Raw genomic sequence first — 11,991 nt, 5'->3', positions numbered from 1 at the left:
TTTGTGGTGTCTGTTTTTTCATGAGCTCTTTTTTATTACAGGTCGGCCAAAAGTACAGAGAGGAAACCACTGAGTTATTTGTATAAGGCATAACATTATGACCACCTTCTTAATATTGTGTAGGTCTCCCATGTGCCTCCTAGAGAGACTCATCAGAGAATGACCATGGGTCTTCTGAGGGTGTCTTGTGGCTGCTGCCCTCAAGGAGTGTCATTGCTATGGGGTGGGGGTGTCTGGTCTGGTATGATATGTAGTACTACGGCAAACTTTGAACTACTTTTAACCAAAAGAAGCCTAACGTGATTGGTTTCTGGGTATGTTTGCCATGCTGCCATGCTTTTCCTTTCCACTGAATTCATTCATTTACTTAATTTGCTTCCCGGGACTGATCCAGCCTGGACCAGACCACCACAAGCAGAGCTCCACACTGGCATTATTTACAGCATAAGTTGATTCAGCTGAACCGTTTTCATGTCTTAAAGTGAGGCTTGAAGTCAGTGAATAGTGTTTGAATAAACATTTGGCTTAAATTCAGTCATCAGGGGGGAAATCGCGCATGTTAAAAAGTCAAAACTGGAACTGGAAAAGTGATGTAGATCTGAGGGATTCATGCTAGTGTTCCAGCTTTGACAGGTAAGTTAAAAATTACTTTAGTAATGGTTCTGGTTTACAGAAGCTTTCTGGTTTCTGTGTTATCTCAGGAATATTGGCCAGTCACATTTGAGCACGCTTTGTTTCCATGGCAGGCAAACAGTGTGTGCAAGGTGTCATTCTCTGTTGGCAATCAAGCTAAGACGTTATGTTTGTCAGGTAAATACCTCAAACACAGAAGTTACGGTTATCAAGTCCAACCCCATGCTTGTGCCTGCAGATGTTAGCTGGAGTGTGAAAATATGTCAGGCACGCGGAACAAGTAGGCACGGAAATACATTATCTACTAGTAGATGTGTGCTGACTTTCCTGGAAAGACCCAGAATACTGGTCTCAAGTCACCAGATGGGTTTCCAGGTTGTTTACTTTCATATATAGGGGTATTCAAAGGACGGCACAGGGTGCTTGAAGTATGCTTTTGATGGGGATTGAGTTAGGGTGTCCTCAGGGTGTGATTCGGGGAAGAGGCAAGCTGAATCTTGTCATGACTCTACAATGATTCAGTCAGCTTTTGGTAACAGTTCCACATGCCTTCAGGAACAGGACGTCAGAATATGGACTGTAACATTTCATCATCTTGGCATTCGGAGTTTGGCCGCCCAAACTTAAATAAAACAAAAAACACCTTGTGTAAAGGGGACCAGCGGGAAGATCCACTCTCAGGCGTTGAAATAATCTAAATAAAAAAAAAAATAATAAAAAGAATAATAATTCTTTTAAGTTTGCCATCCTGACTCCACTTTTCTCGGTTGCCATGTATTCGTCCCTAAATTCCTCGTGTAACGGGACTCATGCGATTTGCTAAGCTATCACAGACGAACTACTACGTGTAGAAGGCTCGCTCATTCCTATATTTCAGTCTGTCTGTCTAAAAAAATTTGGTGTAAGCTGGGCCTAAAGTGGAAAGTTTACCACAGGCGCTAACGTCTCTGTAACTGGAACTGAACAAACTTCCCAAACCAGCAAGCACAAGACTCACAAACGAGTTGGCTTATTTCCTGAGCAAAGATGATTAATTCTGTTTTTTTGTCTTGCAATTTTCTTGGTTAGGTTTCTTAGTTTAATTCCTTAAGTAGCTCTTGTTTGCTGACCGGTAAGTGTTTGAGGTAAAACCAGAACCCTGGTGCCAGGAGGAAGACTTTCTGTTTGCTTGCCAGACTGGAACATTATTACAATTTAAATACACCTGTTATAAATAAACTTTATTACTATGATAATGGTTCCTATGTATTGTGGCTGGTGTGTAGCATGAGCTAACTGAATCAACTGACAGCTAACGCCTCCTGGCTACTGATGGCGTTAAAAGGAAGAAGCGGTAATAATAGAATACAACTTGATTGTTTTGCATAGTCTTACAGTTCAAACCCTAGTATTTGCACAGTTATACATTTCTTTCTTTATAGTTATAATTTGAGTAGTCATTCATATCATTATAGACAGAGACAATGTAGGAGATCTAGTCTATGGAGCTGTTTTCAACATTGCACAGTTGAACTGAGGTACCAGTCGTCATTCTCCATTCAGATTAAATACAGCCTTCCATGTAGTCGGACACGTTGTTCTGCTTCATGTCCTTCAACAGCCACCAGTCTGCTATCTTCTCTAGAAACTCAGCTATGGAGATAACATGATTTCTCCGGGGGACCTTGCTGCTCAAGAGCTGCTGGAGGCTGAAAAAGCATTTGAACATCACTATTTTTTTTTACAGATAAGAGTGATAAGTCTCCTGACTTGGGAGACAAAACAGTGATATCATCTGGGCAAAAAGCAAACACAACCCCTGGTACAGTTTGTAACAAACAGAGCTCCTTGTGCATCTTATGTAACTTCACCTCATATTAAAAGCCGGAAACGGAAGAGTTTTTCCTCTGAGTCACCACAGATGAATCAAACTGCATGTCCTCATATTCACTTTTTAGGTGATATGATGTAATATATAGAGTAAAACCACATACACAACTCTTCAAGAGTACCACCTATAGCGTCACTCAGGGGTCTATAAGCAGTTTGTGTTTGTTCTGATGTGGTTTTATAGAAATAAACCGCAACTCTGGGGCTTTCGGGGTGTGAGTGAGGAGAGCGAAAATTTCACTTTCACAAAATCCCAGTGGGAGACTGTCTACTTAAGTCTGGTTTATCGTTGTCTGCAAGTGTAATTATACACTTTGTACCCTCAATCTCACTATATCTATCTTTTAGATTTTTCAAATCTCATTTAAAGAAAAAACACTAAAAAACACTAAACTGGGATTTGATGCAAACTACACATGTGTTGGACCTGAGGGTAAATGACTTTATACATTCCCTAGAAATGACTTTAGACCTGAGTCCAAAGCAAACAAAAACAATTGCCAAAAATTGACAAGTAAGTTTAGAGAAAAGACCAAGCGCTGTTTGTTTGCACAACGATTGAACTCTATTCGCTGGATACACTGAGGACATGCGGCTGAGAACAGAAGACACAGGGGACCAGGTTGGACAACTCAGACCTATAATTTTCAGCAGAATTGTCTCATTTAATACTTAACATGCTTATTTTCAAGTAATACTTTTCTCTGTTAGTGTCTTTCTGATAGATTTTGGTATATTGCATTAAAGAATTTATTATCTATTTATATACAGTCAATGGGCACGAGACTGAGATATGTACGACCTGTCAATCACAAGGTAGCCCCGCCCTAAAGCGTGAGAAACGGACTTCATGGTATATTTTTATTTATTTATTTGCACCATAAGAAAAAACGATTACAAAGAAAAAAAAACTAGTATGAGTGCGGGAGAGGTTAAAACCCCGATATGGGCTCATAGAGACTGTCTCCCCCAAAAATATACAAAACTACAAAATATAGATCAACAACAACAACAACAACGAGAGAAAGCAACAACAAACAACAACAACAAGTGTTGAAGAAGACACGTGTGACTATGAAACGGTCAGGGAAACGTCAGCAACATCAGCAAATACAATGAGACTAAGTTTTACAGTTATTGACAGGTATTTAAGTCTATAATTCAAACTAACACGGCTAATGTCACAAATGCCCTAGTCACGTGGTAACGTTTCTCTATGACGCCGGAGAGAGGGAGAGACCGGAAGAGTTGTAGACTAGTAACAGTAGTCAATGCCAAGTCCAGAGCCTTCAGCAGTCTGTCTGTGACGATGACTGAATCAGACTTATACACGCTGTACAAAGGGGTCTATATGCCCAAATCTTTGCACCCACCTCGCAGCCTGAAGTTCTACGAGGAATTCACCTTCCGGCCAGATGATATCATCATAGTGACATATCCCAAGTCAGGTCAGTAATCACTGTTATGTGTAAAGAAACGTGCCAGCTGTTAGAAGTGCTACAGAGTCTAAGGAGGCATTTGAACCTGCTTTCAATATCATACTGTGCTTGTTGGACTCCTGAAAACAAAAAGTTTAAGTTTCAAAGTCAAATGATTTAGTTAAATGTGTTGACAGTCATTGACAGTCTCCTTGTTCCCTTTTTTTTTTGTTTTGTTTTTTTTTGTTTTTTAATGAGTTGTCACGATCAGCTGAGTAAAATGTGTCACAGTTGGTTATATTTACGAAAAGCCAGTCTTCAACAGGTTTAGTGGTAGTTGGGCGACAGAGCCATCATGCGGCCAACTCGTGCAAGTGCATGTCTACAGTCGCCGTACGCTTCAGTAAAACTAGGGGGTACACAGTGATTATGAGAGACTGGATCTTCCAGGAGCGAGTGCATATGCTGAGTTATGTCCACGATGGCTCAGTGACATTAAAATACAACAGACAACAACAAGACAGTATTGGCTAGTGAAATACTCTAAAAACGTTTGGTTAATTCACTGTTATTTTTACACTCACAAACATCCAGACGAGTAAAGAACATATATATTATTATCCAGGTCTACCCCCCCCCAAAAAAAGAAAAAGTAGATGTTTCAAGTTGTTGCTTTAACTGCAGATTTCAGACAAGTTGTTTTTCTTTGTGCAGGGACGACCTGGATGCAGGAGATCCTCCCTCTGATTATTAGCAGGGGGGACACGACTTCTATCGAGACGCTCCCAAACTGGGACCGTGTTCCCTGGCTGGAGGAGCAGCGGGCCGTCGTGCTTAACCTGGATGAAAGGCCGTCCCCACGCCTGTTCGCAACGCACTTCCAATACAACATGATGCCACCCTCTTTCTTTGAAGCGAAGCCAAAGGTAAAGCGGTCCGTATGAAACCTTTTAGAGCTCGTTACATTTCAGAAACAGAGGAGGCTGACTGCATGTTTGATGACTAAAGTGAGTGGTGTTGTTGTATAATCCCCGCAGGTGATCTACGTCATGAGGAACCCGAAAGACGTGTTTACGTCCTCCTTTCACTTTTATGGGATGGCGTCCTTCCTGGTGAACCCAGGCTCGCAGGGCGAATTCCTCCACAAGTTCCTCGACGGAAAAGGTCACTCTCATTGTTTCATCTTAACTACATACATCAACCACACACAATACAATGCATTTAAATGAGAGTCGTTTATTCTTATTATTTATTTCATTTGATTTTCTCTACGTTCTAGTTATGTTCGGCACCTGGTTCGATCATGTGAAGGGCTGGCTGAATGCCGAGGATAAGGAGCACATAATGTACCTCGCCTATGAAGAAATGATAACAGTGAGGCCCTTGAGAAAAAAAACAAAACAAAAAAACAACTTTACTAGAAGAGTCAGCAGTACAGTGAGAATCAGACATGAGCTGAGCTGTGTTTCTCTGCGCAGGACCTCAAGGACTCCGTGTCCAGAATCTCTCGGTTCTTGGGGAAACCTCTGGACGCCGAGGTTGTGGAGAAGATAGCCGACCGGTGTCTGTTCAAGAACATGAGGAAGAACAACATGTCCAACTACTCTGCGGTTCCTCAGGAATTCATGGACCAGACAAAGTGCCAGTTCCTTCGGAAAGGTATGTTTTCGACGCATCGTACGCGCGCATTTGCAAATTTCCTCCCATGGCTGCTGGGAGCGACGTCACGTGTGATCTAACTCCTCTTTGTGTGCGTGTGTGTGCCTTTCAGGGATTGCCGGAGACTGGAAAAATCTGTTCACAGTGGCAGAGGCCGAGTACTTTGACGCCGTTTACAAGGACAAAATGAAGGATGTCCAGTATAAATTTGTGTGGGATTAATAAACAGGGAAAGCCCAGACCTTATGAAAGTCATATTGCACAGGCACCTTTTAATGGTTTGATTAACTGAAACAGTCTACTAATGGTCTCCTTGGTAACTCATTTGTATGGAGATGGTGACTTAATCATTATACTGTTACATAGTTGTCACTAAACCCACACGACATCACATTGTGACCTTACAATTTAGTCATGATGCTGCTATCAGGCAAACATTATAAGGTGGATATAAGAGCTTTATCTATCTATCTATCTATCTATCTATCTATCTATCTATCTATCTATCTATCTATCTATCTATCTATCTATCTATCTATCTATCTATCTATCTATCTATCTGTCTGTCTGTCTGTCCATCTCACCATATCACACCATATCACACCATAGCTACATTCTTGCAGCATATACTTCATTAACCTAGTGTAGCCCACTACAGTGTGTTACTACAGTGTGTTTGCAAAACTTTTGTATTCGACTTTAAGGTTTTTAAATCTTCTGCCCTCCCGAACAACAATCTGAATACACCTTTCCATTTTAACATCGGAGGGACAGACGGTTATCCTACCATACACACCCGATATAAGAATGTACTTATATAATAATAAACACTAAACAAGTTCACTGAGAAGCCTGGGTTGTTGTTTTTCTTGCTTTCGTCCATACTCCCGTAAGTCTCACACCTACATTTTATCACCAGACGCCCAACAAGAAACTCGACTGTTCTGGAGACAGAATTCAAACTAAAGTGCAATTCATGTTTAATTTGAACTATAAACTAAGGCCTTCGGTATTAAGGGTGCACAGCTGAGCGACGGTGGCTCGTGTGCGTGCGTCACAACAGGACACATGAATACAATTAGCGGGAACTAGGATTTCATTTCCACAAACAGGTACGTTTGCTCATTATTTTTATTGGTAGCTTTATTTTAACTGAGACATGTCACACCATGTCACACATTTGAGAATATTACTAAAAATGTGAGAGCAACTGCTTTCTGTTGGTGGTGCATTTACTTCCAGTTGGCTGTTTTACATTACCTCCTCATAAAATGACATATGTTTCCAGAGCTTAAGTGTTTGGACAGCTACACATTTTATTTTACGGCCTACAGATTCTTGACCGCATTCACTTTGGGGAAGAAAACAAAAAACACACACACAGACACACATACAACGGCAACTGCTTTAATGTCTCACGTCTTAGCTTTGATTTAAATAGATCTACACCAATATAGAAAAAAAAAAAAAACTAAACAACGGACATGATTTGGGTGAAATCACCACGTGCGCCACCATAACTTTGTCAAAATTACCATGGCAACTGAAAGAATTAGGTTCGTTCTCTTGACTATAAATTAAATTTACATAAATGCCACACGAACATCTACTGACCACAGGAGAATATTTACAGAATGTGAATGCAGATTAAGGGATGATTAAGGGACTGTATCTCCTTCACTTATTTCTGTTCCTTGTGGTAGGACCGAGTGACTTTGATCCAGTAAATTTTATCTTTTTTTTTTAATCCCATGCAAATTCATATTTCACATCTTTCATTTTGTTTTGGTAAATGGCATCAAAGAGCTCCACTTCTGCGTCTGTTAGAAGGTTCTTCCAGTCTCCAACGATTCCTGAAACGAAATATTCCCTTGTTTAGCAATGGTCTTTATATCTAGTCATGCAGATATATCATCTTCTCCTCTGAAGAGGGTACAGTGGTCACATCTCATCCCGATTCAATTCAAATTCCACAAACCTTTTCTGAGGAAGTCGAGCTTTGCCTGGCCCATGAATTCCTCGGGGACCGCGGAGTAGTTGGACATGTTGTTCTGCTTCATGTTCTTGAACAGACACCGGTCGGCTATCTTCTCCACAATGTCGGCGTCCAGAGGCTTCTCCAAGAACCGAGAGATTCTGGACACGGAGTCCTTCAGGTCCTGCGCAGAGAAACACAGCTCAGCTCATGTCCGCACAGGGATTCTCACCGTATTGCTGCCTCTTCTAGTAAAGTTTGGATTTTTTTTTTATCACCGTTATCATCTCTTCATATGCGATGTACATTACGTTCTCCTTATCCTCGGCATTCAGCCAGCCCTTCACATGATCGAACCAGGAGCCATACGCAGCTACAAGGCAAGGGAAATCACAAAGCACTTTAATAACACTGTATTTTTGATTACTTTCACTTGTAGTACTAGTATTGTATTATCAATAAAGGTTGCATAGGTGTGACAAAACTACCTTTTCCCTCAAGGAACTTTTTAAGGTACTCGCTCTGTGACATTTCATTCACCAGGAAGGTGGTCATCCCATTAAAGTGGAAGGAGGACGTAAACACATCTTTGGGGTTCCTCATGACGTAGATCACCTGTAAGGATTATACGACATCAAGTAATCATTTTGATGCTTTAACTGGTTGTTTGCTTGTCTTTGCTGCACACTCTAGTGACTAGAGTCACTAGAGGGGTCACCTCTGTTGAAGACCTATGGTCTAGTCCATAGGTCTTCAACAGAGGTGACCCCTAGCGGGTGTGTCGAGGTACTACAGATGGGCTGCAAAATCTGGTTCAGTAAACAGTTTTTACACATTTTTTTTTTTTTTTAATTTTCCCCTTCAAACACCTTACTGTTGCACATGCTTAAAATAATAATAAAAAAAATGACTATTTGAACCTGTGTATTATTTGCAAAATGATAATAATAATGTATATTTATAAATGGCACTAGGCCGAGTTTAATATAGATCACATATAGTAGGTAGGCGGGTCTAATACTTAATCTCCCCATCAGTTTGGGGTCCTTGCCCTGAAAAACCCTGACGACCCCCTGCTCTAGTCATTGACTCCATTTTGAGATTCTTTTCATACAGATCATGAACAGAATAGTAGACGAGGTGCAGTCCTGCGTATCAGCCAAACTTGACTCATGGTTTGCTTTAGCGACCACTCCCACCTCCCACATCCGACATTTCCTCCAACCTCCAACCTCCAACAAGTTTCTGAGAATTATATGGTCCATAAACCTCATAAACCTCTGCAGAACGCCCACAATTCTGCTCACACCACAAAGCTAATAGGAGGATGAGGGAGATGTTTGTACACGTCAACACAGTCCTTCAGAAGATATTTGATCAGATGTACTGTGTAGGCAATCATATAGGTGTGTGCACCCTTTTAGTTTCTTAAGCTATTTGTTAAGCAAAGAGCAGAACGCTAGCTTGGCGAAAGATGTGGAAGACAAGGAGCGGAACAGGCGGGCCAGCCAGGATATGTTTGTCAAACTTTACTTGACTACTTCATGTCTATGTAGAAAACAGCTTTTAACTATGTGAAACGTCAGTAAACTGAGGATTTAAAACTTAAACTTAAACATCTGATGCAGCTACCTCCATCAGGCAGTGTGGAGGAAATTTAGTATCCAGTAGCATCTACTGGATAGTAACACTCTAGATCTTGTCGTGGATATTTTAGACCCATATTTTACGCCTCATCCACGACACAAATTCCCGCATGTGGGAGATTTACCTTTGGCTTTACTTCAAAGAAGGATGGTGGCATCATGTTGTGGTGAAAGTGTGTTGCAAACATCCGTGGGGGTGGCCGTTTTGAAAGGGCAAGGTCACTGGTCTGATGAATTTCCAGCCAGGGAACACGATCCCAGTTTGGAAGACTCTCAACAGATTCTGGGTCTCCTCCGCTGACGACCAGAGGGACGATCTCCTGCATCCAGGTCGTACCTACATGAAAGAAAACTTTGTTCAGTCAGTCAGGGCCCCTCTGTGATACCCGTTTTGGTTTTATGAAATGTTGTATAGCTGAAAATAAAATAACTAATAAAAGAAAGTACTTAAATGTACCATTACCTGCAGAGGTAGGTATTGCAGGGGGGTCGCAAAATCTTTGGTTGATTAGATATTTTATATATATATATTTTAATTAAAAAAAAAATCTTTAATTGAAAAAAATCTTTAAATACGTGTTAACTTGAACCCAACATACTTTAGTAAAGGCATAAATGGAGGCAGAAGATGTTATCTGTCTGTCAACGCCTCACTCATTCAGTGATACAGGACACTGTTTCACACAGAGCGCCACACTAGACCTGTCAGTCTAAGCCTCATGTACACAGTAGGCCACGCCCCTTTCGCTGCTGAGCCAATCACAAGGCCACATATTAAACGCTGACTCTGTCAGGTTGTTCCAAGAGCCTATTTAGTCCCCAGGTAAAATCCCAGAGGCATGCCGCAATATTAGCAGAACAGAAATTAGCAGTGCAGCTCGCAGAAACAAACAAAAAAAATTAATATTTGCAACTGTGTATTATTTGAATAGCTTAACATTGATAAGCTAACAGTGATAACTTACCTGACTTGGGATATGTAGCGATGATGATATCATCTGGGCGGAAAATAAACTCCTCGTACTGCTTCAGGCTGTATGCAGTGTGCACAAGGGACGGCAAATAGATGCCCTTGTACTGTATGTATAAGTCTGCCTCAGTCATGGTTAAAAGCTGGACCTGGAGGAGAAACTAAAGGTTAAACACACAAAATAAAAAAGGCCGCTTATAGTTTTGTCGTATGTTCCTGAATGGACGTAATTAATGGATTACGAAGCTTTCATATGTGCATGCGGTTGCTACTGACACATGTTAAAGAACTCGAATGTCAGGGCCGAGTATATAACTTCCCACAATGCGTTAAAGAACTCAAAGAAGCGACGGGTAATTGCATAATCATACACATTTGTTAAAAAAGCACACAATCTTCGCTCACTTCTTATTCCATTCAATTTGAAATTCAGTCACTTCAGAAATTCAGTCTGTTTGCAGTGTTGCCAGTCTCATTAAACTTACTAGAGTTAACTGAAACTAAACTAAAAACTCGAACTAGATGTGAATTTTAACAAATTTTAAACTAATTACACATTTTTTATTTGTATTTCAAACAAATGTAAAAGCTTTTATTTTTTTTTTTGCAATTACTACATTAAAAAAGGAAAACTCTGTGGTTATGACTAACAAAAATGTATGAATTGGTCTTCATAGATGAATAAAATATTACAAATACTGAGGTAATCAGAAACATGCTAAAAATTCTGTAATAGAGTTAACCCAGCTGCCTGTGCACCACAGGTTCAAAATTGCATATAAACGAATAACACTGCTTCCGTGGATATCCGGCATTAATGTGCTTGCCCTGCTGTGTCAGCAACAAAAAGTATTCTACACATCAACTATAAATTATCCTGAAGATCAGAGATATCCACCGTATTGGTCGGGTAGATTGTCAAAAGGCAGAAGGCACGGGAAGAGCAAGAATTAGATAGATATGCAGACAGAGATAGATAGAACCATGTGCATCCACACTGGAGCAAATCAGTTACATTTTGCCTTCATTTCAAACCAGATTATTTATCGTTTTCACATTAAAAACCTTATTCCACAATTGCTTAGTGGAATATTTGAGTATATGTGCTATATTTCTTTCAAATAATCCCATTCCCTTGGGCATTTCGTTATTTCATTCAAACAAACTGCATATCTTGTTAAACACCGCTATTCCATTTTAAGTATTTGCACTATATAAATATGCGTCTATTTAAATGATGAATTAAATATATATATTTTTACCTTACTGCAATCCACTTATGCTGCAGAGTGAGAAACAAGTTGAGGCTGCAGCTGAAGGCTAGCTAATGGTAAAGTTAATTCAAAGTCCAGCCGTCTTCAGCAGGGAGCTCCTGGTGCCCTGGTGTCTTCTCGTCTGTAGCCTGGAATGACTGGAGCAGACTTATAGATGCTTTACATAGGGGTCTGTTTGCCTTCACGTCCTGCACGTCTGCACCGAGCACACAGCCTGAAGCTCTATGAGGAGCTTTACTTTTCAACCAGTAATTGCGTTTTTCAAGTTGGGTGAGTTATCAGTGGCACATGGTGAATAAATGGAGCTAAGGTTATGATCTCTTAATTGGTCATTTTGAGGACCAGCTTTGGGTTAGTGGGATTTCTCTTTTTATCTCAATAGTTTGGTAAAGGGAAATCTGCTGGCTAAATATAAATGCCGCCTCCGGGCTGCTTTACTTTACACTTCTTTAAGTTGTTTTAAAGTACTGCCCTGCCCTGAGGACATTTAAACGGTTTCTAATACTCCTCCCTCTCAGGAGCTTTGGTGTCATGATTTTATCTGAAG

General features: G+C 40.5%; 2 protein-coding genes across 2 annotated transcripts; one reads left to right on the top strand and one right to left on the bottom strand.

Moving 5' to 3' along the window:
* Positions 1-3,703: 3,703 nt before the first annotated feature.
* LOC125022919 (sulfotransferase 2A1-like) lies at positions 3,704-6,429 on the top strand. Its single transcript, XM_047609920.1, has 6 exons — positions 3,704-3,950; positions 4,635-4,846; positions 4,958-5,084; positions 5,200-5,294; positions 5,399-5,579; positions 5,692-6,429. Exons 1-6 carry the CDS (start codon positions 3,719-3,721, stop codon positions 5,799-5,801), a joined length of 957 nt encoding a protein of 318 aa, XP_047465876.1. The 5' UTR covers positions 3,704-3,718; the 3' UTR covers positions 5,802-6,429.
* A 543-nt stretch (positions 6,430-6,972) lies between these two features.
* Positions 6,973-11,594, bottom strand: LOC125022920 (sulfotransferase 2A1-like). The gene is made up of 7 exons (XM_047609921.1): positions 11,433-11,594; positions 10,166-10,319; positions 9,326-9,537; positions 8,043-8,169; positions 7,833-7,927; positions 7,558-7,738; positions 6,973-7,432 (listed from the first exon to the last, which is right to left on the bottom strand). Exons 2-7 carry the CDS (start codon positions 10,302-10,304, stop codon positions 7,323-7,325), a joined length of 864 nt encoding a protein of 287 aa, XP_047465877.1. The 5' UTR covers positions 10,305-10,319; positions 11,433-11,594; the 3' UTR covers positions 6,973-7,322.
* Between the last annotated feature and the right edge of the window lie 397 nt (positions 11,595-11,991).

This window comes from Mugil cephalus, chromosome 16 (assembly GCF_022458985.1).
Source record: "Mugil cephalus isolate CIBA_MC_2020 chromosome 16, CIBA_Mcephalus_1.1, whole genome shotgun sequence".
Taxonomy (NCBI): domain Eukaryota; kingdom Metazoa; phylum Chordata; class Actinopteri; order Mugiliformes; family Mugilidae; genus Mugil; species Mugil cephalus.
This window is presented reverse-complemented; position numbering and strand designations above follow the sequence as displayed.